At 36.0% G+C, this 27,190-nt stretch overlaps 1 protein-coding gene across 1 annotated transcript in view; it reads left to right on the forward strand.

Annotated features, from left to right (window-relative positions):
- The window catches only part of BBS5 (Bardet-Biedl syndrome 5 protein), a 143,666-nt gene that overhangs the window by 84,223 nt on the left and 32,253 nt on the right, over window positions 1–27,190 (forward strand). Inside the window, exons 10-11 of the mRNA XM_090402643.1 lie at window positions 11,729–11,863; window positions 25,184–25,285. Coding sequence (XP_090258769.1) covers window positions 11,729–11,863; window positions 25,184–25,285 — 237 coding nt within the window. The remainder of the gene's footprint in view (window positions 1–11,728; window positions 11,864–25,183; window positions 25,286–27,190) is intronic.

Genomic DNA, 27,190 nt, shown 5'->3' on the forward strand with positions numbered 1-27,190 from the left:
AATCCTTGTTATAGTCCCATGATTTTTCAACTATTTGTCTTAAAGTGAAAATGTGATCCTGACAACTTCTGTTTGGCCTGAATCCAACTTGTTCTTCTCATGGCTTCTCCTCCACAATTTTTCTTAGCCAGTTCTCAAGAATGCTTGGATAAATATTACCAGAAACACTTAGTAGAGAAATTCCTCTGTAACATTCACATTCAGCTTTATTAGTCCACACGGTTAGCCTAGTGGCTTTGCGCTTCGCAATCATATGCCTGGGGAAGGAGTGTCCCAGATTTGATTCCCATTGAAGACGTGAGGAACTTGAGGATCTTCCTCAGGCAAAGCCAAGTTAGCCGGTCTTGGGCACGGGCAGTAGGGTTTTTTCTGCCAGTTTATCTGGTGTTTTTCATCCTGCAAGCAGGCAAACCGGCCCTGTGAACATACGCTTCTACAGTCAAAAATATATATTCCCCCACAGCGGCAGACTAGGCGACGGGTCAGTTGGAAGTGGTCGCATCTGAGTAACACGCGGACCCTGCATAGGAAGCAGGAATAATGCGTAGTGAAAGAAGAAGAATTCACATTCAGCTTTATTCCCTTTTTTTACTGATGGGTTCTATGAGCACTCTACTCCAGTTATCTGGGACTCAACCTCTGACCAGGCTTTCTGAAATATGCAGTGTAGCCACTGTAAAACTCCATATTTTGGTATTTCTGGTCAAATATCATCTACCCTGGCTGCCTTTACACATTTCAGGTTTGTGATACCTTTTTCCACTTCAAATACAAATATATATTCCAGATGGCATTCCTGTTGAGTGTTTTCTACCACCATGTTGTCACTGACTGCTTGTTTCATTCAGTAATCTTTCAAAGTAACTACTCCATACATAAAGAATATCTTTATCCTCAGTTTTCATGTGTCCTCCATCATCTCTAATTCCTTTTACAATACTCTTTCCTCCATTTCTGAGCTTTTTCAATATCCTCTAAAATATTTTACCACCTTCCTGATATTTATTTCTGTGTTCTTACTAAAGTCTTCCCATGACTTTTGTTTAGCTAATTTTACACAGTACTTTGCTTTCTAACATTTTTCTCTGTATTCTCTAAGAGCACAAGCTGACTTACTTGTGAGGAATTTTCAATATGCTTTCTTCTTTTCCTTGACTGTCTCTTTAACTTTCTGACTCCACCATGGAGTTCTGATATTTCTATCCTTGCAGATTACCTCACCACATGTATTTCTGGCTGAATCAATCAGTTTTCTTTAGGATTTGCCACTGAATCTCCAAGGTTTGGTTCTTGTTTTCAATCTCTTTCAGTTTTTCTTGAATAATGTTTGTGTATTTGAGTCTACAGTTCACATCTGATAGCTGTTCAACTTTGATTTGTTTCAAAACTTTCTTACACACTTGTATTTTCAATATGAAATTCAATTTTATCTTGCTCAACACTAAATGGGTTCATTTTCTATTTCAAATCCTCTGTATACTCTTGTGTCCTGAACCAGTGGAAAAACATCACTGTCGACAATAACATAGTCAATGAGACTTTTCTTATTCCATGCTTCTCTCCTTGTGAATTTGTGCACATTTTTATGGTGGAGCATGATGTTAGTGTCGTGACGTTCTATTTTCAAGTTGTATTCTAATCTGCCATCTTGTTTCAAGTCACTCTTATTAATAAAACAACTAATTGCAAATTGATCACCGATCCAAAAGTAGGGAAATTTATAATTATACTGCACCACCCTATTTTTAGATTAGTCTATATAAAACAGTAGGATCAATTCTTAATTAAGTTAGCAGTCTTCTCATTTAGGCTGAATTATTTACTATTCTAGTTGGGGCACCCGCAAGATTCGAATTTTTTATGAACGGTGCAATAAAAGGGAATTCAGGCAAACACAATATTTAGATTAATAAAATAAAACATTTAATATACGATATATAACAAATACAAGAATTCTACTTTTAAATGAAACAATACAAATAACTTAATACATCTTGCTAAGTCACTCACTCAGTCTTCTCATTTAGGCCGAATTATTTACTATTCTAGTTGGGGCACCCGCAAGATTCGAATTTTTTATGAACGGTGCAATAAAAGGGAATTCAGGCAAACACAATATTTAGATTAATAAAATAAAACATTTAATATATGATATATAACAAATACAAGAATTCTACTTTTAAATGAAACAATACAAATAACTTAATACATCTTGCTAAGTCACTCATTCCAATTCAATGTTCTAAACTTTAACATACAATTCACAGCTTCAAAATTACAAGCTTTCTTAACTCAAGTTAATAAAACAAACCTTCTCATTTGATCAGTTTGCACATATCTATCAGTTGTACTTAATGTTTAAATTCACACAGCAGGCACTAATCAAGGTAGACAATATTCCAAGCAATGTTATTTCGGACCTTGAACTTCGAAGATACGTTATAGTTAATGTTAGAATAAACAAACATGTATGACTACTCTTACCAGATACAATCTTCAATACATCAATTTATTGTGAGCACACTTATGAATTAACTTATTTAAGCTAGCGGAACACATTAAATAAAATTCTCCAACGCTTTAACTGAACTACTGTTAATTGCGCTTCACTACTCTAAACAACAGCAATAAGGTACTGGTATCTTTCCTTGTTTACTTTTCTCCAACTAGTTAATTTCATTATAATTCTTCTCAGGGCAACATAGAATTAAGACGTAATCCTAGACTAACTGGAACTAATCAGAATTTCCCATTGAATGTCCAGTTCTTTATTTATCCGATTACGACATCAATTTTCTTCTACAACAACAGCTGATCTCACTTGCAGCTGAGTATATGATTCACTACGTTTTTGCTCACTTTTAAACACTATTCTCATGAATTTCTGCCCTAAAAAATTTATAATTTTCCTTCACTTCTTTGCTTGTATCCTACCTTCCTTCAGGCTCCGCAAAACTCTCTCTTTTTCTCTCATTCCTAATTCTTATTGCCTTTTTTTCTCCTTTTTGTTTCAAGGTCACGCACTCTTCGACTCGTGCTTGTTTATTTCATGCGTCTCCATGACAACCAATGAACGCAAACATTTCGCTAATGTAATACAACACTCTACAACTACATGAGTGATTACATAACGTTAAATTTTTACAAATAAGAATAAACAGAATATTTGAGCTACTTAATCAGTTTTTTCATTACGTATACAATTATTTATAATAACACTTTTCGTTACTTTATATATATTTTAGTTATCATAAATTTCTACACATATTATTATTTAATAAATTAATAGTAGGTTAAGTTTAGAATAAATATTTAAATAGTAATCCTTAATTAAGGAACAATAAATAATTTTTATACAAATCATGATTAATATATAATAAGCAATGTTAAATGTGAATGAAAAAAAATAAATTACACAACATAGTTTCATTCACAATTTAACATTAGTAATAACATGTTGTGTTCTGTCTAAGACCAACAGCTTTGATGATTCTCTTAACCTTGATGAATAAAGTTTTGTTCATACTCTTCTTTTTGAACTTGATGGTGGTTGGAATCTGAATTATAGGTATCTTCTTTTCTATGTTACTTTTCTGTTTGTTAGAAATTCTTGTAGATGAATCAGTTCATCTTACCACACAGATGAAATCAAAATCATTTGTATAGTTTTTCAGTGTAGTTGTTGTTAATGATAAATATTTTTTAAAGTGTTTCCTATATAAGTTCATGATCAGTTAGATGGTTATTGTTATGTAAATAATATGATTCAAATTATTGATATGTTTTGCTACTTAAATCTATTAGCTCTATTAGGGTAAATTGACATCCATAAATATATTGAAGAAAAATTAATATTAAGTACAATACACAGACTGTTAATAATGGAACAATGATTAACATTGGACTTCCCATTGTAAGACTGTTTTTGTGTGTAGAGTCTGCATTGGCATTGTAAAGAGTTTCCAGATTTACACCAAATATTTTCTTTCTAGGAGTCATATTCTGTTGATGGTGTATTTGTGAAACATGAAAGCATGTTAAATCTCACTGAATTCTCTTATACTGGTCAATCAGTATCTCTTCCAGAGTGTTGTGAATTTCTGATCTGTTTCTCTGATTTCAGTTTGCAACATATGCTATGCAATTTATATGTAAACTACTTTGCTTATAACTATCAGAAAAAGTGGAATTTGTGGTGAGTTTTAGTAGCTCATAGAAATGTAAGATGTTCTGACCTTATATATAAATAAATCTTAGCTGAATATGCTTGTTTTCAAAAATTAAAGATGCCAAGAAATTATATTCTTAGTTAAGTTAAAGGGATATTACATCCCATATTGTTTCTTAGCCGAATAAGAAACTCAAAGAGTTTCATGCCGAATATAGAAACTATATAAAGTTCGGCGATTCCAAGTGTAAGCAAATACCTGGATACTGCAGCAACTGACCCTTTAGGTAGCGCAAGCTGAGGCAACTCATATCAAAGGTGGAGCAAGATCCGATCACTATTCTTGATATTTACCCATAATGTGAACTTAGCTCCTAGGAGCTGTATTATTGTTCTACATTATGAGAGAAGGTCACTACCCAGACCGGTTTCAACCTTTATTGGGGTCTCATCAGTGAGTAGGTAGACCTAGTTAATAATACCAAGTTTGTAGCGAACAGAACTTGCATCCCTGCCGAATTGAAGCTTTTGGTTCTTCATATAATTAGTAATTATATTCTTAGTTTAATTTTTTATCCAAGTTATGCAAACAATGTTTGCACATGAAGTATCTTCATGTCTAGGCTATTTATAGAGGCTAATGACTTCATGTCAATTGTCTTAGAATCCCATTATGTAGAACATTCTCTTTCAAATGCGTATAATGCAATGCATTATAGAAAAGGCCACTACTCAGACTGTTTCAACTTTTATTGAGGTCCCATCAGTAGGAGCTAGACCCACAAGAGATACCAAGCTTGAAGTAATTCAGAAGTCACATGTTGCCTACTTACAAGTAGTCAACTTTCTATCTGCCTCCCACTGATGAGACCTCAATAAATGTTGAAACTGGTGTGGATAATGACCCTTCCCATAATGCAATGCATTATGGAATATTGTGAGTGGGGGGGGGAGAAGTTCTGATAAACACCTGGAACATGGTTCTACCTCAGTTTCTTCATAGTGATTATCACAACTTTTCAGCACACTCTCATAAGGCAATTGATGTTGAAGTCATTAGCCTCTGTATAAAAGTAGTCCAGTCATGAAGATATTTCACATGCAAAGATTGTTTGCTTATACTTGGATAAAGGATTAAACCAAGAATATAATTACTTGGCATCTTTAATTTATAGTATAAAGGTTGGGGGGGGGGAACGTTAAACATCTATCTCTAATCCAGAGTATTTTTAATGTGTGATACCTTTTGACTACTTGTATATGGATAATATTAGGGTTACCATACTTCCGTATTTAGTACACACAGTTTGTATTTGAAATGCCTGTCTGTCTGTACTTCAGTAAAATAAACGAAATGTCCATATTTTTTATTTTTATTATTTTTGTATAAAATGTAACAGGAAAAATTAAAGAACACAAAAAAGTTTTTCTCAGGAATTTTTGTTACATAGAAATAAGGGAATCGTCTGAATCACTTGATCCAATTCCTGCATATATGTTCCTACAGTTTCAGTTGTATTATGTCATGTATTCAGTTTTGTGCATAGCCATATTGTGAATATTCAGATAAAATACGTTACATTGGTGATTGATATAATTTTATATGTATTAAAATAATTCATGATGTCAAAAGTTATGTCAAAGAAAAAACTTCATAAAAGAAAGTGTCATTTTAATACAGAATTACAAAGTGGATTTAAATTTCTGAAGCTAGAACTAGAGAATGAAGAGAGTGACGCTGTATTTCAAAAACAAAGAGCCAAAATCTGATGACTATGCTCATGCAGCTAAAGAAGCTACTTTTTTTTTTTTCACATAGTTGTACATGATCAAAGTTTTAAATCATATGACTGCCAGTTGAAACTTATTTCAAAACTTTACTCCCCAAAATATTCCAGTGTGCTAGAACAAAAACAGTGGCCATAGCTAATAACAAAATTGTGACTTTTGTAATGGATAAAGTACAAAATGAACTAAATAGTGCCAATTTTGTTACTATATCTGTAGATGCCTCCAACAGACTAGATATGAAACTTTATATGATACCTGTCTTAACTAGAATACGTGTTCTACGCTTTGGAGTTAAAGTACAACTGATACAATTTGATGATTTAACAGGAGAGACATAACTGGTAATTAGTTTACGGAATTAACAACGCATATAAAGTATATTAATTAAAGGTAACTTTAATGAATAACTTCTATATTTCGGCAACGTCACATTGCCATCTTCAGGAACATAAAGATATGGTATGTGCACTCAGGAACTAACACAAAGCAAATGAGGAAGAAAGCAAGAAACTAATATTGTTCCTAAAGTCCTAATGGTGCCCTCTTGCGGGCTAGTCTTGGCAGTTGGGCTGAAGTTCTCATAATGAAAGTCTCCCAAATTTGGGGCAGTTTCATGCACCCAAATTTGTTGAGGTTAGGAACGTTTTTTAGAGCTGCTGAAGATTCTTTGAATAATCTTTCGTATTTAAACTTGCTGCGATGAATTATTTTTGTTTTCTTCCAACGAATTTTATGGTGGGTATCTAAGGCATGGTCTGCCAGCCCAGAGCGGCTGTACTGGTGAAACCGGATGTAGTCTTGGTGTTCTGAAATCCTGATATTTGTTGTTCTGCCTGTTTGGCCAAAGTAGGACAATTTGCAGCTGCAAGGGACCTGGTATACACCAGGTAGGTCTAGGGGAAGTGGTTGGTCTTTGGTAGAGCGGATAAGGGATGCCAACTTTTTATATGGTCTGTAACAGGAAGTAAGGTCATATTTTTTGAGGATATTGGTTATTTTCTCAGAGGTGCCCTGGATGTAGGGGATGGTGATAGACTTGGTGTAATCTTTATTGTGGAGGGGGGAAGAGGGTTGTGGTTTACTGGTTTTAGGATTTTTTGGGGGTTATAGCCATTGGCTAAGAAAGTGTTGAGGATGTGGTTTAGTTCAATAGTCAGGGCCTTGTCATCTGAGCAGATTAATTTTGCCCTGTTATATAGTGTTTTTATCACCCCATATTGTTGTGAGGGGGGGGGGGGGATTGCTGGTGAATGTATCTGCCAGTGTGGGTGGGTTTTCTCTAAACAGAGAAAACCAAAGATCCATCAAGCTGGCGGGTGATTAAAGTGTCTAAGAAGGGGAGGGTGTTGTTTTCCTCTTTTTCTAAGGTTAACTGGACTCTGGGGTGTTGGTTGTTTAAGTGTGCTAGGAAGGAGTGGAGTGTGTCTGAGCCATGTGGCCAAATAGCAAACACATCATCCACATAACGAAGCCAAATAGTGGATTTTTGTGGGGCGGAGTTTAAGGCTTTCTCTTCAAATGTCTCCATAAAGAAATTGGCCAAGGGTGGGGAAGGTGGTGAACCCATGGCTGTCCCCTCTATCTGTTTGTAGAACTTTCCTTGCCAAACGAAATAGCCTGAGTTCATTGTGAACTGAAATAGGGCTGAGATATCGGGTGGAAACTTGGCTTGGATGAGCTCAAGGGTTTCTTTGAGTGGGACATTAGTGAATAGGGAGGAGACGTCAAAACTGACCATTATGTCAGTGTGTTGGAGTGTGAGGTTTTCTATACTGGCTTTAAAGTGGGCTGAGTTTTTTATGTGTGATGGTGTGTTGCCAGTGTAGTGTGTGAGCGTTTTGGCTAAATGTTTGGCTAATTTATATGTGGGGGAATCAATGTCATCCACTATGGGACGCAATGGCACATTTTGTTTATGTATTTTTGGGAGTCCATATAATCGGGGGGGGTCTAGAGTTATAAGGTTTAAGTTTGTTGGTGACTTCCACAGGCCAAGAAGTGACTTTCTTAAGGAGTCTGTGGATAGTTCTAATCTGAGAGCTGGTTGGATTATATTCAGTTTTAAAGCCTGAAGCACTCACCGCACTTTCACGTGGTCACAGTTTCGCCCTAGCTCCTAAAAGGATACATGCTGAAGAAATCATGATCCAAATAGAGCGTGGAATTTGCAACATGCCTAACCATATCGCCAACAACTTAAGACTGGATGTAGTCGGTGTTCTCACTAAAGCCAAACCTCCAAAATCCAACTTATCCAAAAACGAATATACAGCCCTACTAGAATTGAAAAACAACAAAAAAATAGTAATCACCAAAGCTGATAAGGGAAGCGCCACTGTGGTACTCAATCAAAAAGATTACAAAGGTAAGCTAAATTCTTTAGTACTAGACCGTACCACTTACCTCCCCATTGAAGTTACCTTTAATTAATATACTTTATATGCGTTGTTAATTCCGTAAACTAATTACCAGTTATGTCTAACCAACGTATAAGTCTTGCTACTAGAAACAGGAGAGACAGCAGATATTTTAACCCAACACATGACTAAAACTCTTAAAAAGTTTGGTATAGAAAATGAAATTGCATTGTACTGTGCAGATAACACGGATACAGATTTTTTTTTTGGGGGGGGGGAATGAGAAGGCAGGGCAAAACTAATGTTCATACAAAGTTACAACAAGAAATAGGCAGAAAACATTGAGGAATTGGGTGCTGTGCTCATATTATTCACAACTATGTATAGAGTGGTGTTGATCAATTGCCTTTTGATATAGAAATGATTGTAATTAAAATATGCTGGCATTTTCATGTTTTTACACTTAGAGTAGAAAAACCGAAAGAATTTTGCAAGTTTGCGGACACTGAGTACAAAAAAAGTATTGTCATGCAGTACTATAAGCTTTTTAAGTTTGCTAGTCTGCAAAGGATTCTTTTGATTTGGGCAAGGTTGAAATCTTACTTCCTTTCACAATGTGAAAATTCTTGCCCCAAACTAATCAGACTTTTTTTGAAAATCCACTTGGTGAATTATTAGCCTTATTTATTCATGGCGGCCTTTAAATTTTCAAAAACTGTCAACTTTTGAAAAAAAAAAGTTATACAGGTATCTTTGAATACAAGGAATTGAAAGTAAAATTAATAGCCAGAAGAGACAAGTTCATCTCCTAGTTTTGCAAGCAAAAGAAAAATGCTAACAAAGAAGACATAAATAAAGAAGATTTTTTGAAGCATGTTTTGAATTTTTATGAGAAATGTATCTCTTATATAGAAATGTGGGAAAGCAGTATCAAAGGTAGAGAGCAGTTTTCTTGGATACATTTAAATCAGGATTTTGAGCTTCAGTGGCCAGATGTGGAATCATCCACAGAATTTGTTAATTCCATAGTTCCTTCCGAAAAAGCAGTAGTTGACATAGACAAACTTTTTGATGAGGCTTCAATTATAAAAATAATACTGCAAGATATAAAAAATAAAATTGAGAAAACATGCAATCAGATGGAAAAAATATAGAAGAATATCAGAAGGCCACCTAGAGTGGTGTTAATTTAAGGGTTGAGATATTCAAAATGATTAAAAAAAAATGGAGTGAATTTTAAAACTTTGAAAAGCTGATGAAGTTCATCTTTTGCTTGCCAGGATCAATAGCGCCTGATGAGCAATGTTTGGTCTGCTGATCAAAACAGACTTTTAACTAAAAAGATTAAACTTCTCCTTCAAATAAAAGTGAATTCAGATGTGAATTGCTTGGAGTTCTATGAACCAATAAAAAATGACACAACTTTTTTAGAGAAAGTTCATTCCTCTGAAAAATATGAATGGTACAATTAAAGTGAATAAATGTTTATTTGAAGGTAAACATTTCATTTTTTTTACTTTTTTTTTTTTTTTTGAGTCAACATTTTTGTCCATATTTTGCTTTCAAGAAATATGGTAACCCTAGTAATATATGACTTCTGCATTACTTCAGCCTTCGTATCCCTGGGTTTGGCATCCATCAATGATAGCTTGCTTCCTAGGGAGTATAGAGATTCTGCGTGGTGGCTAGTTTTTGCCTGTCATTGGGTGGAACCACCATTGAATTTCCTGTCCAGGAGCAATTCAGATCAGAAGTGATGAATTTAGTAGTGATCATTTAGGGTCACTCAGTGAGATTTAGAGTCATATTGTAGATAACTCAGAGAATTTGGAGAGGTATCCTGCACTTTAACATACTTCGATAAAGGTAGAAACTGGTCTGCATAGCGGCCCTTCCCATAATGCATTGTACTTATACATACATGAAAAAGCATGCTTTGCATTATGGGATACTAATGCAATTGATGTGAAGTCAATATAGCATCTATATACAGGTAGCCCAGTCATGAAAATACTTCACATGCACACATTTTTGCTTTTACTTGGATAAAGGATTAAACCAAGAATATAATTTCTTGTCATCTTTAATTTATAGTATAACCAAGTGCAAAAATTTTCAATGTGCTTGCTGTCAAGTGTAAATATTTAGACTGAGTAAGAATAAGTGGGATTTGTTGTCATGCAAATAATATGAATCAAATTACTGGTATGTTTCACTACTGAAACATGGTAGCTCTAAATGGATATATGTAAAAAACCAAGGAAAATTGATATATAAAAGTGCAGTATGCTGCCATTAAAAATTGATCAGTGTTAACTGTCTCTGTTTCTTGTTTTATTTGTGAATATTTTTAAGTGGTAAATACATATAGGCCTGGAGTGAAATGGATAAAAGTCTGATGGATGTTGGTTGCTAGATAGGAATTTCCAGACTAACCCTTAGACTACCCATAGTATGTGTAGAACACAACTCTTCATGCATGGGAATTACTTAATAAAATGATTTCAACAGTAATTAATGAGCTTTAAAACATGTAAAATGACTACCCCCATATTCCCTTACCACAAACAACCAATTAGATCTACTTTTTTCTTTTTTTATATATAAATTAAAGATGCCAAGAAATTATATTCTTGGGTTAATCCTTTTTCCAAGTGTAAGCAAACAAAGTTTGTGTGTGAAGAATCTTCATGACTAGGCTGCTTGTATAAAGAAGTTAATGACTTCACATCATTTGCCTTAGTATCCCATAGTGCAAAGCATCCCCTTTTTGGATATGTATAATGCTATACATGTTATGGGAAGGGCCACTGCCCTGACTGGTTTTGACCTTTATTAAGGTATGTTAAAGTGCTAGGATACCTCTCCAAAAACCCTGAGTGATCTACAGGAGCACCCTAAATGCAAGCCCAAAACCAGTATCGGTAGTGGCCTTTCCCTTAATGCACGTAGCATTATACATGTCTGTAATGGGATGTGCTTTGCATTATGGAATACTAAGGCAACTGATGTGAAGTCATTAGCTTCTATATACAAGTACCCAGATAGTGAAGATACTTCACTCTCAAATTTGTTTGCTTACACTATGGATAAAACATTAAGCCAAGATTATAATTTCTTGGATCTTTAATTTATACTATAACCAAGTGAAAAAACTTTTTTTTTTAATTATTCACTTTCTGCTATCCAAGGAACTAAATTATGTTTGCAGAAAATTTTAAATATTAAATGTCATCATTATTTTCTGATATACATCAAGGAGTTTGCCAGATATGATAGTTCAGTGTAATCATGTTAATATAAAAATGTGTGTTGTATTAATTTCATGTTAATGAAACTCTATCATATATCATATGATACTCACTATATCATATTGGATAAATATGGTATAGTGAGTAATTTTTATTTACAGAGTGGAGGCTATGTACTTGGATTTAAGATTGATCCACTTGAGAGACTTCAGGATGTCTTTAAAGAAATATCCAGTCTTTATCAAGTGCACAGTACAAATCCTGTGTATGGAGTAGACTACTACATTGAAGAGAGAGTAAGCATAAATTTTTATGCAACAGTGAGAACTTTTTTTATAAATAATAACTTAGAAATCAATCAGAACTTACTATTTTACTTGGATAATTTAAAAATAGTTGTAAGAAGAATGTTTAACAGGAAGTCATAGTCTGTGGAAAGGTCTACTAACAGATAAGTTTTCTAGTTAATTATATGTAGGATGTAATGTGTTTATGCAAGAGACTTTTGTAGAGGTTGCATATTATTATTATTTTCTTGGGGATCTCTCTTTCTCTGTGGAGCCAAAGACTTATCATGAGAGGCCCGTACTAACAAATTATTCACACAATACCTATTGTACTTTTCCTTGAACTTATTCCCTAATGAGTTAATAAGTAGTTAAAGTGTTCTTCAGTAACCAAGTAATCTCATGAGAATACTATAGCCCCACAAAGACCTCACAACTACCTCTGCAAACCCATTCCTTCCATTCACAATCCTTCAAGCAAAAAAATCTAATCCTAGCATATTTGCTTATCACAGTTGCCAGGAGTGATCCATTGTTCAATACATCACTGTGTGTTGAATAGTCTTTGGTGTCAATCCTATAAAACCTCTTTAATAAATTATTTGTTTCTCTCATATATTCCTTTTTTTCACCTATCATAGGGAACATTCCATAGACCTGTCATATTCTGTGTCACCTGCCTCTGGATCTTTTCCTCCACTTCCTCTTTACCAGGATATTAGGTAACCATATTTGCATGTGCATTAGTCCAGATGTTCCTTTATTAAAACTCAAGCCAATTGAATTTATTCACTCAGAACTTGTTGTAATGTGAAAAATGGTTGGATTAACATGATATAATGATAGGAATAGAAATAGAGAGATACAGTGTTTTTTGTGAGGAGAGAAAGGAGTGTGGGGGGGGAGTGCTGTGATGATGATGTCATGGTAATTATGTCTACATAAATTGGAGGTGCAAGAGTGAAATAGTGGCACTGGTTTTGAGGCAGTACAGTGTGAGGTGGAGCTTGACAGAAGAGATATACAGTCAGATGTTTCTGTAGACCAGGGAATGGCATGTTGGTGGTGATCGAGTGAACTAAGGAAGGGCAATTGTTATGGGTGATTTTAATTATGGTAATATAAATTGGAATGAAGAGATAGTTTAGAAATAAGGAAAATTCATTTCTTGAGAGAAAACTATCTTAAGCAGTATGTAAAGGAGGAGAACATGTGGCAATCAAGAGTCTTAGATCTGATCATTTCATTAGAGGATGTGATTGTGAGTGGATGTCACACTTCCCTCTAGTTAGTGAGAATGATCATGAAGTGATCACTTGGATGGTTGCTATCCATATGAAAACTTCTGTGAAACATATGTGGAACTACATTGCTGGTAATTATGAAAAGCTTAAGAGACAGCTTGGAGCTATAGCATTGAATGAAGAGTTAAGCAAGAATGAGATAAATGCTCCTTGGACACAGACCAGAAATATTTAACAGCATTAGTGTATGAATATATTCCAAAAGGTCAAAAAGGCTGAATAGGGTAGATGTCGAAGAGATTAAGCATGAAATCCAGAAAAAGAGAGCACTGTGGAGGCAGTACAATATGAGTAATGGTAATTTTTAGTTGCACAAAAGAATATAAAGAGCAGCCCAAGAAGGTGACTCAGTTGGTGAAGACAGCAGAAGTGCTGTGTGAGCAGAAATGAGCAAATCAGGCCAAGAAAAATCCTAGAAAGATTGTTTGATATATGAAAAGTAGAAGAAAGAATGATTGTGTTAAAATGATGGTAATAGATGAAAATGGTGGATTGGTAACTTCTACAGAGGACATAATTGAAGTATTCAGTGAGCAATTCATCAAGTTTTTTCATCCTCATCAGTGTAAACTTATGAGAAGCTGAAGTGCAGAGAGAGTAAAATATTCCCTTAGGATACATGACATATCATCATGTACCCTAAGGGAATATTTCAAGGAGTTTGTGTCAGCCTTGGCATATCTGTTTAACAAGAGTCCTGCAACAGCACAAGTCCCAAAGGATGGGCGAAAGGTAAAATTGTTCCCCTTTACAGAGGTGGTGGTAAGACTAAGGTCCAAATTATGGGCCAATCTGTATATTTAGAGTTGTAATTAAGCCAGTGGAAATGTTAATGAGAGACAAGATACTGTATGGATTGATTACAACAGTATTCTCTGTGATTGTCAGCATGGGTTTGCTAAAGGGAGGTCATATTTTATCAATTTGCTTATGTACTATAACAAGGTGATGAATGCATCGGACATGGAAGATGCAGATACAGGTATACTTAGATTTTGCAATTTGGAAAAATGGGATTGGATACTAGATTAGTGAGTTAGATAAGTAACTGGCTGTTAGATATCAGTAAGTTGTGTATGGGGGAATGCAGTATCCTGAAAGAGTGAAGTCACTCTTGGTGTCTTTCAGGGATATGTTTCAGAGCCACTGTTAACTTGTATATTAATGATGGAGATATTCACTGTTCACAGATAATGCAAAATTGGGAGAATAATGAGTTAAGCAGATGTTGTGGCCTTACAGAATGACTGGAATGGATTGTGAGTGGAACTCTGTTGTTGCAAATTATAAGGTTCTGAAAATTGGTGGGCAAGGATGGGATGAAAAATATACGCATGCAGTGGAAATTTTGAAAGAGGTAGAAGAGCCAAGATATTTTGGAATGGTGGAGGATAAGGACTTAAACTTCAGGAGGTCACACTGCACAGAGTATAAAGTCATCGCATTGGATTGTGGCAATGATGCAGAAGACCATGACATACAGTAATAAAGAGGTTATGCTTCCATTGTATAAGTTGTTGAGCAGGCCTCATGGATGGATTTGGTTACCTGGTTTCCATAATGATGAGACATTAGAAAGGGTCCAGAGAAGATTCATTAAGGTACTAACTGGTCTTTGGAATATGTGGCATGAAGATATTGAGGAAATGCAATTTTCAAAGTCTTGTGAATAGGAGGGGGGGGGATATGATTGAGGCATATAACTTGGTATGGGGTTGTTACTGTTTTAATGCAGAAGAAAGTTTTCATAGAGACCATCACTAAAAAAATTGCATAGAGAGTGGTTAGTGAGCAGAATAGTTGGTGAGAGTATAGTAAATGCAAATGTGGAATAAGTGTAAAGCATAGTTTGATGAGCTTTTGTGTGTGTGTGGATGAATGTATACCTCCTGCAATGTGTCTTTTGACTCATGGAAGTGTGCTGCTAATAATAATAAGTACATTGATGATATTTATTTATTCATATGGGGTTCCTCCCTTTCTCTCCCATCCCTTTGGGGGACAGGTTGAGACGGATTATGTATATATATTTTATGGCTGTAAATCTGTGTGTGTTCATGGGACTGGTTTGCCTGTTCTGAGGGATGAAAAAAACCCGAGTTTCCAGGTGAAAAAAAAAACCTCTACCTCTGCATGAGACCGGCTAACTCATCTTTAGTCGAAAGAGACCAGATAAAGGTTCCTCACATTATAGATAGGAATCTTTGATTCCTATCTATAATGTGAGGATTTGATTTTTATTTGATTCCTATTTATAATGTCTATCTATAATTAGACAGGTCTTTCCAAACAAAGGACTTTGTCTATAATGACTGAACTATGGAGGCTCTATTGATGATATAATTAACTGTTATTGTTTGATTCCTTACACTGTGATGTTTAGTTCACCCTTCTAGTCTTTGCAGTAATATATTTTTGTTGCTTTTACTTTAATCTTTCTTTGTCAGAACACCTTTTCCAAATGTGCTGGCATACTCTGCACAACTTTTTCTCCTCCTCATCATTTCACATGGATATAGTGCCCATTGGCATCTGATGCTTCTTTCACCATTCTTTGCCACTTCTCTCAGTCCATTGCCAAATGGCTCAAAAATCACAAACTTTCCACACCACTCTTTCACATTGTGTATCCAGTCTTGTCTTGGCCGTCCTCCTCTATTTATCCTGTCCATTTAACTAAGCATCAAGGTTTGATCTTTTTACTGTTATCCATTCTTCAGATATGTGCAAACAACTTTAGTTTCCTTTAAATTATTTTCTGCATTAGATTTCTTTCCATCTACTTTTTTTATACAGTTCTTCATTTGTTACTTTTTCACCCATCCAATTTATAGAATCTTTTTATAACATGTTCTTTTGAAAGCCAATATTTGTCGCACAGAGTCTTTGACCATTACCCATGTCTCACAGCCATAGAGAGTACTTGGGAATATTCATGTTTCCAGCAGTCTCAGCTTTATGAGGAGGCTCACTGATTTACTTTTCCATATCTTGTCCATTGTCTCTAGGTTTACTCTAGCTTTTGTTATCAGAGATCTAATCTTTTTTTCATCATCATCATCATCATCAAATTCCTTCCATGTACCCTCAAGGGGTGTACAGGATATGATAGTACTACATGAAAAAAATTACATCATTACTAACTTCCTATCTACAATTTTCCTCCAAATCAGTCTGTTACTTGTCAAGACTCCAACATTATCAGATCTTATATTTCTGTCGTCTAAGGCACTTTGTACCATATCAATCCACTTATATCTTGGTCTTCCTCTGGGTCGTTTTGCTGCCAACCTGGCAGAGAACACTTGTTTTGCTAATCTTTCTTCGCCCATTCTGTTTAAGTGACCATACCACCTGAGATTAGCTCTGCTAACGCATTCCTGGATGTTGACAATGTCAAGTTCTTTCCTAATATCCTCGTTTTTAATATGATATTGCCATTCATGCCATCTGTTCACGCCTATAATCTTTCTCAGGACTCTCATATCTGCGGTCTCTAGTCTTTGGTCAAGTGTTTTACTTCTGACCCAGCTCTCAGATCCATAAGTTAAAACTGATTTGAACACTGTCTTGTATACAGCTAATTTAGTGTTCCGACTAATTTCTCTCCTCCATATGAATTTATTCAGTTGACTTCCTACCATACCAGCTTTGCTGATTCTGTTGTCTATTTCCATATTTAATTTACCATCTTCAGTAAAAATCGTGCCTAAGTAGCTGAAATGTTTTACTTGTTCCACAGGTTCTCCATTCACAACACAGTTGACATTTTCAATGATTCTGCCTATTTTCATTGTCTTTGTCTTTTTATTGCTGACCTTCATACCATATCTATTACAACAGCTATTCAATTTAGTCAGAGAATCTTGCAGACTTGTAGCAGATTTATTTAGAAGTAAAACATCATCAGCATAAAGCAAAGAGCTGACATTAACATCTCCAATTTTGATATCATGTTTAATACCACTTTCCTTCATAATGTGATCCATATAGATAATGAATAACAGAGGGGATAATGTACATCTTTGTCTCACACCAGATTTAACATTAAACCATCTTCCTGTACTTCCTGTACAAATTCAGGGATTTTCAGTTATCGATACAAATTACTTAATATTGTGTAGTTTTGTTTTGTTTGCCTTGCGTATTTTAGTGCGTCTATTTTTGGTGTGTTATAACGTTTAATTTGACAAAACACGTTACAGATAAATATGGCACCTGTGCGTAGGAAAATGGCGGCCAGTAATGAAGGTTCGCCATCATTATCAAAGAACAGTAGCATAAAAGAAATGAGTCAGTGTACTAGCTGTGAAATGTACGCTTTGCGCAGTGCGGTCGGAGTGTGGTTAGATGATGATAAAGGATTGAATGTGTGTAGAAAATGTAGGGAGAATGCGGAATTGAAGTGTATTTCGGATCGTGAGTGTGATATTTTTGTCAACCTTCAGAATGAAGGAAATAGGGATATGACAAGAAACGGCAAGGTTGTACAGGAAAATTGTGAGAGTATGAATGTAGAAAGTGTGAATGATAGTATAAATGGTTTCTCAGAGAACAAAAAAGATGAGATAGATGCATTGAGTGAGATCGCATTGTTGAATAGTGCGATAGAAAGAGCAAAACAGCAGCTAGAATGCATGAACAAAAGTAGACTGAATGAACCAACCAATAATAAAAGGTATGACAGGAAAAATAGACGTATGAATGTGAACATGAACAAAATGAAGGATAGAGTGCTGTATGGAGACTCGTTAGTACGAGGTGTGTTAGTAGAGGATTTGACAAAATCGTACCAACCTGGTGCGACCATAAAGGACGTAACTGCATCTATTAGAGAGCAAAAGGAAAAGGTGAAAGAAATGATTGTTGTGGCAGGTACGAATGATTTGAAAGGAGATAAAATGGAAATGATAGCAGACCTGAATGAATTGTTTGAGGTAGCAAAAGAAAAGAGTGAGAGAGTTAGAATGATTAGTCTTTTGCCACGGTATGACAGTGAAATGTTCAAAAGGAGGGCTATAATTGCAAATGACTTTATGCGTGGGTTATGTATGACGAGTGGTGTGGAATTTGTGGATGTGTGGAGTGAGTTTGATGGACGAAAGGATCTATATAAGATGGATGGCTTGCATTTGAATGGTTACGGTGTAAGAAGACTTGAGAAAGTGTTGCTGAATGTAGTGGATGTGCAAATTCAGGGAAACTAGATTTGTTAGGTGGGGGGTAGAGATACAGTCCTTATGGAGGCAGTTGAATGTAAGAATGAATATAATATGCCAGAGCAAATAAGGACAACAAATCAGAGTGGGATAGTTAATATAAGGCATCAAGGTAGGGTTGGGGCTAATGGGGGTCTTAAATTCATGTACACTAATACTAGGAGTATTAGGAACAAGAAGGAAGAGTTTTTGGCCATGGTTGGCACTTCCAGACCACAGGTTATAGGTATTAGTAAAACATGGCTGACTGTAGATGATATAACTAGTGGGATTGAATGTGATGGGTATAGTGTGTTCAGGAATGACAGAGAGAATAAAATGGGGGGAGGAGTATTGTTGATGATAGCTGATGAGCTCCAGCCAAGGAGAATAGAAGTTGAATTGCAGGATAGAGAAAAGAGCACATTTGAGGCCATTTGGTGTGAGATTGTGGCTAGCAGAACTAAATATACAATTGGGTGCTGCTATAGACCAGGTGATGGAAAAGATGGTGGTGACAGTATGCACAAGCAAATAGAAGAAATGGGTGGAAGGAGGGTGATTATTATGGGAGATTTCAACTATGGTCGCATTGATTGGAGTGAGGAGAGGACACACGGGAGGAAGGAACTGGATTTTATGCGGTTATTAAGGGATAACTATCTGCGACAGCATGTAATGGAAAATACTAGGGGTCAGAGAGTGCTTGACCTAGTAATTACATCTGAGGATTTGGCTGTAACAAATATGACCACATTGCCACCAATCGGTGAGAGTGATCATAGGGTCTTAACTTGGGAGGTGGCTAAAGGTGTAGAATTTTCAATTAAGACAGGGTACATGTGGAATTAACGGGCAGGAAAGTATGACAAGCTTAGGAGTTTGATTGGTTCAGTGCCATGGCATGTACAACTGCAAGGACTAGAAGTTGATAGTGCATGGGAGGTAGTTGGGAAGTGCTTGCATGGGGCAATGGCTGACTGTGTACCTGGAGTCCGAATGGTGGATCAAGTAGGGGTAAAGTGGATGAATGGCACCATTAAGCTTGAGTTGCAAAAAAAGAGACAACTATGGAGGGAATTTGGGGAGAGGGGTGACCGGCAGGCCAGAAGGGTGACGACTGTGGTGGGAAAAGCAAAGGGGGATTGCGAGGGAACATTGGCCATGCAGGCTGGGGAGAATCCTAAACGGTTTTTTAGATGTGTGGCAAGTGGGGGGGAAAATGTGCATGGCGGATTGATTTTGGGGAATGCCGATGGTGGGGGGGATGACTGAATCGGTTGAGATGGTTGAGTTGCTGGGTGAGCGCTTTACAGGGGTGTATCATCTGGGTGGTGACATTGCGGGGGCGAATGGACCAGTGGATTATACGGGAATTGTGGTTAATGAAGTGGAGGTGAGTAGTCTATTGCATAACCTCAGTGTCAATGCATCTGTGGGATGGGATGGTATACCAGCTCGTGTTGTACGAGGGGCAGCTAAAGAATTGTCAGTACCCTTGACCATTTTGTTTAATTTGAGTCTCGGGTCTGGGTTGGTCCCGAGCGGGTGGAAAGAGGGGGGAATGGTTCCACTGCATGGGGGTGGTTCCAGGACTGCTGTTGTAAATTACCGACCGATTAGCATATCAGGAATCATTGTCAGGGTCTTGGAGAGAGTGGTCAAGAGGAAAATACAAGATTGGATAGAAGAAAATGAGATACTGTATCGGGGACAGCATGGTTTTGTGAAGGGTAGGTCATGCCTCAGTGGCTTGCTCACGTGTTGTAACACAGTGACGGCTGGGCTGGATAAGGGTAATGGGTTTACGGTGATTCTACTGGACCTTGCCAAGGCCTTTGACAGGATTCCACATGGAATTCTAATCAGTAAATTGCAGCATATGGGAATGGACATAGGGTTGGTGAGATGGATAGGAGGGTGGTTGACAGAGAGATATCAGAGAGTGGTTTACTCGGGAGTAGAGTCCACAAGACGGCCTGTGACTAGTGGTGTGCCACAAGGATCTGTTCTTGGACCACTGCTGTTTAATTTGTTCATAAATGATATAGGAAATGATCTGAGAGGAACAGTTCATTTATTTGCGGATGATGCGAAGTTGGGTAGGGCAATAGTGAATGCAGATGACGTGAAAATTTTGCAGGATGATTTGGATAGATTGGAGGTCTGGGCTAAGGAGAATGGATGTCAATTTAATGTGGCAAAATGTAAGGTTATGCATTTTGGGGTGAAAAGATTGGCGGCAGTTTACTGCATTGGTGGAACCGTGCTCCAGGAAATTGATGAGGCACGAGATTTAGGAGTGTTGGTAGATAAGGAATTGAAATTTAGGGGACACATTGCAAAAGTGACCAAAACAGCTCATCAAATCACTTGGTTGCTGAAGAATACGTTGACAAGCAGAGACAAGCAGGTTATTGTTCCTCTCTATCGAGCCTTGATAAGACCCCATCTAGACTACTGTGCTCAGATTTGGTCACCTAGGTTTCTTCTTGATGGGGAGGAGGTGGAGAGGATCCAGAGGCGAGTGACCAAGATGATAGCAGGTCTGTGGAATGAACCGTATGAGAACAGGTTGAGGATTTGTGGGTTGCAAAAATTGGTTGATAGGCAGAGGAGGGGAGATATGATTGAGACATTCAAATTACTGAAGGGTTTCTATAAAATTAATTCAGAAGATATTTTTGAGAACAGGGCTGGTTGTGGGAGGACTAGGGGACATCCATGGAAACTGGGCAAAAGTGTGGTTAGTAAAGGTGTTAGAGCTGGGTTCTTTAGTTTTAGAGTAGTGAATGAGTGGAATGCGCTCCCTGAGTCTGTAGTGGATGCTGTGACAGTGAATGAGTTTAAGGCGAGGTATGATAGATACTGTATGAATGTCAAATAGTTGTGATGAATATGATTTGGGGCCTCCCTCGATGAGTCTAATGACTCCCTGGAGTTGCCCGTAATAATAGTAATAGTAATTCCTTCAATTCTAACTGCTGACTTACAACTCAAATAAAGACTAACTATTGCTTGATATAATGCCCCATTGATACCATATAACTGTAGCGTATTGAATAGCTTCTCTCTTGGCACCTTGTCATATGCCTTTTCCAAATCGACAAAACTTAAATACAGATCTCTGTGATGTTCCCATGCTTTCTCGACTATTTGTCGTAAAGTGAAGATCTGATCCTGACAGCCTCTAATTTGCCTGAATCCAGCTTGTTCTTCACCAAGCTTTTCTTCCACAATTCTTCTCAACCGTTTCTCAAGTATACTTGCATAGATCTTGCCAGGAACCCTCAGTAGAGAAATACCTCTGTAATTCTCACATTCAGTTTTATTTCCCTTTTTATATATGGGTACTATGAGAGCTCTACTCCAATCATCGGGAATTCGTCCTTCTGCCCAGGCTTTCTGAACTATGCAGTGCAGCCACTGTAAGACTCTTATACCACCACACTTCAGCATTTCTGGTCGAATATCATCTACTCCTGCTGCCTTTCCACATTTCAAGCCTTTGATGGCTTTTTCTACTTCAAGTATGGATATGTATTCCTGACTGCATGCCTGGTCAGTTTTTTACCACTGTGCTGTCATCACTACTTGTTTCATTTAGCAGTTTTTCAAAGTAATTACTCTATACTTCAAGGATATCTTTTCATGTCACCTTTATCATCTCTAACTCCTTTTACAGCACTCTTTCCTCCATTCCTAAGTTTCTTCAACAACCTCCAGAATATTTTGCCACCTTCTTGATATTTATTTTCTATATTCTTGCCAAAGTCCTCCCATGAGTTAGCTGGTTTTACACGCTGTTTAGCTTTCTTACATTTGTCTCTGTATTCTGTAAGAGTAAAAGCTGACTTATTTGCCAGGAACTTTTGATATGCTTTCTTCTTTTCCTTCACTGCCTCTTTAACTTCCTGTGTCCACCAGGCAGTTCTAATTTTTTTATCCTTGCAAACAACCTCACCACATGCCTCTCTGGCAGAATCAATCAATGTTTTCTTCATAGTTTGCCATTGAATCTCCAAGGTTTGATTCCTGTTCTCAAACTCTTTCATTTTTTCTTCAATAATCTTTGTGTATTTTAGTCTACAGTTTACATCTGAGAGCTGCTCAACTTTTATTCGCTTTAAAACTTTCTTACATGTTATTCTTTTCAATATGAAATTCAATTTTATCCTGCTCAAGACTAAATAGTAATCACTTCCAATTTCAAATCCTCTGTACACTCTGGTGTGCTGCACCAGGGAGAAAACATCACTATCAACAATAACATAGTCAATCAGACTTCTTATTCCTTGCCTCTTCTCTCCATGGTTATTTGTGCACATTTTTATGTTGGAACATGGTGTTAGTAATAACCAGTCCATGTCCTGAGCAGAAATCCAACAGATATTTGCCATTATTATTAGCTTTGCTCTTTTCTCCAAATTTTCCCAAAATATTTTTGTATGTCTCACAATCATTTCTTACTCTGCTATTCAGATCCCCAACAAGGACCAACTTTTCCTTTTTCATTGTGTCAGTTGCTTTTTCTAAAGCCTCAAAAAATTCCTCCACTTCTACCTTAGTAGAACCTTCTGTGGGACCATAGGCACAAATAAGTCTCATTGTCCAGTTCCCCATTCTCATATTTGCCCACATTACTCTACTTGAGACTGACTGCCATTCATGAAGATTAGCCTCGTATTTTGTGTTGAATACTATGACTACTCCTTCTTTTCCTTGATTATCATTGCCTGAATATAACATTTTGTATTTATTGCTCAGAAAGATCTCACTAGTTTTTGTCTTTTTTGTTTCAGTCACCTCTATTATGTCGATCTGGTACTTATCTAATTCCTCAGCAAGCTCCATTTCTTTGCCATTCCAGCTTCTTATGTTGATAGTACCGATCTTTAACTCTGGTTATGTTGAGTTGGGGTTTGTTTTCAGATTTGTTCCAGTAGCTGACTTTTCACTGTTCTCCCTGGTTCCCCTGGCGAAAACAACGGGGACCTTGTTTAACTGGGCGACGCCCCAGCTGGCATGAAATTTTGTCATGTCGTACCATCATTTTTTATTTTGGTTTAACCAATAAGAATACAATTTGGTCGGCTAAATCCCAAATTGCCAGCCCATCCTCGTTTGTTCAGTATCCAAGTAGATACCCAACAGGGTGCACCACGAGAAGGTGAGGATTCGACATTAGGTCAGAAGCCCTGGTCGGTTCTCTGCATTCCTTTAAAGACTATGTGGAGGTCTCCTCTCAGTTATACAGCTTTAATCTCTTTTTTTTCAGTCTAATTTATGCACCATGTTTCTGCCTTGGTATGTGAAGTTCCTAACCTCTTACAGATCTTCTCCATCGACCTTTATTTGCTTTTTCATCCTTTTCTCTCTAAAAATCATTGTTTTTGTTTACTCGATGTCATTATCAGCCCATATCTCTTTCCTTCTTCACTTATTATTATTATTATTTTATGGTTGTCTCCTTGGAGTCTGAAGACTCATCAGGAGATGATGAGTTCTCACAGCAGCCTCTGCTTTGTCATTGATGTTTTGCAAGAGACATATCAGGTTTCTATCCACTTCATAAGATTTGAGTACAGCCCATGCCACTTTCTGATCTATACTGTTGAATGCTTTCTGAAAGTCAACAAAACATGTATAAACATGTCTCAAAGCTCTGTCTCAAACCTGCCAATCCTGGCTGATCATTTCTTAGATATTTGATGTTGAGATAGGTATGGAAATTTCAATTCAAGGTTACCTTTGAAAACCAGAAAACATTTATACTGTAATTTAAGATATTAATTAAAAACTCACATAATGAAGATACATTTTCATTATGTGAAAATGTATCTTCATTATGTGAGTTTTTAATTATATGTATCTTCATCAAAAACTACAATATCATTTCTTGATATTGTAGTTTTTGAGTAAATGAAAATATATAATGAACAAGTCTTATTGTTAAATTATCGACTTTTTTAATTTTAGAATATAGTGATGTTTCTTATGTTTAGGTGAAAATCTGCAGGAAAGAAACCAATTAAGTAAATTTAAGTAATTAATAAATTAAAAAAAGGGATTTAAGTTATATATATTTTTTATTAGTATAAAATTTTTGCTTTAGTATCAAGAATAGAAACCGGTATTTTTAACATTGACATGCACAAACTGCATGTACATGATATAGGGTATCGTGGTCTAACTATAGTACAGTTCTACTATAAAACAAGATTTAATAATAAATAAAAAATGATTAAATTTAAGTTAATTTTGGAATTTGTGAAGAAGAACTATTTCCCATAAGAAGGATAATTAAAGTCCTAAATGGAAATTAAGGTCCTCCTAAATTTCCATTTAGGAGGACCTTAATTTTCTTCTAAAGATCTCTGGTGGTGATAGCACACTCCACAAATCCCAGTTGCTCTGGCTCATGGAACTTAACACAATCTAAATGTTCCTCATGATGTGCAGCTGCAGATAAATCTTGTTAAAATTATTTTTACTAGAATCTTAATATAATTAGACTATGACATTCTACATCATCACGTTCAGTTCATGAATGAGTGTTGTTGAATATACCAATTACTGTTCTTGTTGTTTAATTTGAAGGTCATACTGAAGATGCTCTTGATAATAGGGAGAAAATTTTATGCTAATAAAAATACATATATGTAAGTTATGTCTGTTTTGTTCTTTATTAATTATCATACCTTACATTCATATATGTCAAGTAATCGGATAGTTTTACTTACTAGTTGTGCCATTAAACAAGTAAAACTTTTTAATTTGGTTTTTGTCTAGTGTTATAAAGAATGGTGTTTTTTTTTTCTTTTTAGGGAATACAAGTGAATCAGCAACAGCAAGATGGTCTTATAATAGAACCCATTGAAGAAGATGTAGAGATTGTCAATTCCCAAGAGCACTATGATACTTTTGTTGTAAGTAAAATCTGCTTTTATTTTTCATTTAACTTAAAATTATTTACTCAGCAGTTTAGTCTTCATAACAAGATAATCATCTGGACTTTATACAAATAGAAAATGCAGTTATAACATGGCAGTATGGATAACTGCAGTAAGACTGTAGTTATCCATACTGCCATGTTATATATATATATATATATAAGTTTTAAAAGAGGTAAACCGTGAGTAGACATAACTATACAAATAAATAACGGAAAAACTCACGTAGAAATATTATTTAATAGTATAATTTTCGCCTGTGTGTCACAGGCATCTTCAGTACAATTAGGCACAAAAATTAAACACTAACTGACAATTCCAAAAAGCGCCACCTAAGTAGCTGGTGTAAGATAACTAAAAAGGTCAATAACTTTCCTAAAAAAAAAAATTAATACAATAAAAAGTTAGGAAAGATTAGCTGATTTGTAAAGTACTATCTCCCATAAAGGGGATAGACGTAAGCCGTCGGATCTGTTTAAGTTAGGAGAATGAAGTAGAGTTTCACATGCTTCTTTATAAAGGCGTTCCATGAGAAACTGACTTTTGTGAAGAACTCTTGTCTTTCTCCAATGAACTCTGTGTCTAGTGAAGATTTTTTTTTTTTTAGGAAAGTTATTGACCTTTTTAGTTATCTTACACCATCTACTTAGGTGGCGCTTTTTGGAATTGTCAGTTAGTGTTTAATTTTTGTGCCTAATTGTACTGAAGATGCCTGTGACACACAGGCGAAAATTATACTATTAAATAATATTTCTACGTGAGTTTTTCCGTTATTTATTTGTATAGTTATGTCTACTCACGGTTTACCTCTTTTAAAACTTATTGCTAGACTTCACGGAGAGTCTATTTCCAGACAATCTGCTAGATACGGTAAAGTATTGATAAAGAAGGCCAAATGCATTAACAGATTAATATTCCTTAAACGATGTAAGATGGCCCAGGTTATTCCAACCTGTTGTAAAATAAAAGAAGTTTTTAGGTCCCCAAAAGCTCATCGGATCTACTTCAAAGCTAGTAAGTCTCTTTTAAATATTCAGCTACACGAAGCTAAAAAATCTCTTGCCATCTTAAATAGAGAAATTATGGATATAAAAATTGCTCTGGAATCTAATTTAACTGTTGAAACTTTTACTACTGTAATGTGCATATCTTCGAGTTCTTACTTAAAGGTTTTCAATGATTCTCGTGACAAGCTGAAACGCAAATTTGAATCACTAGTCAGCTTACCTAGATCCAGTAATAATACTATTGATATAGATAAAGTAGTCATAAATGTTTCCGGACGTCCACTAACAGACTGTGAACGTTTTGTTTTATCAAAAGGATATGATTTCGCTGTTACGCCGAATAAGGTGCCTATTATGGATTTTTTTCATAACATAGACAGGGGTATTCGATCCTTACCCCAAAAAACAGCCAACAGATTACGTTTTGAATGTGCACAAATTCTTTTTCATGCCGAGCCTCCTCGTCCTAATCTTTCTTACTCTGAATTTAAAGCATTGAAATCACTGAAGAATAACAATAATTTAATAATTACGAAAGCTGATAAGGGGAAGGCTGTAGTGATTCAAGATAGGAAGGAATATGAGAGAAAAATGTCTCTTTTACTTCGCGACTATTCAACTTATAGGCCTCTTACATCGGATCCTACCCGGAGTCAATTGAAGAGACTTAATTCTCTTATAGATAATGTATCTACATGGAATGAAGATCAAAAGAAAAAACTTAAAACCTTCTTCGGTCGTCCACCTAGATTGTATGGTCTTCCAAAAGTTCATAAACCAGGCATTCCGTTAAGACCAGTCGTAGATTGTATAGGTTGCCCAACTTACAAAATCTCAAAATTTTTATCTAATTTACTCTCCTCTTCAACTAGAA

Source organism: Typopeltis vanoorti, chromosome 13 (assembly GCF_054136105.1).
Source record: "Typopeltis vanoorti isolate ZY-2024b chromosome 13, IOZ_Tvanoo_1.0, whole genome shotgun sequence".
Taxonomy (NCBI): Eukaryota; Metazoa; Arthropoda; class Arachnida; order Uropygi; family Thelyphonidae; genus Typopeltis; species Typopeltis vanoorti.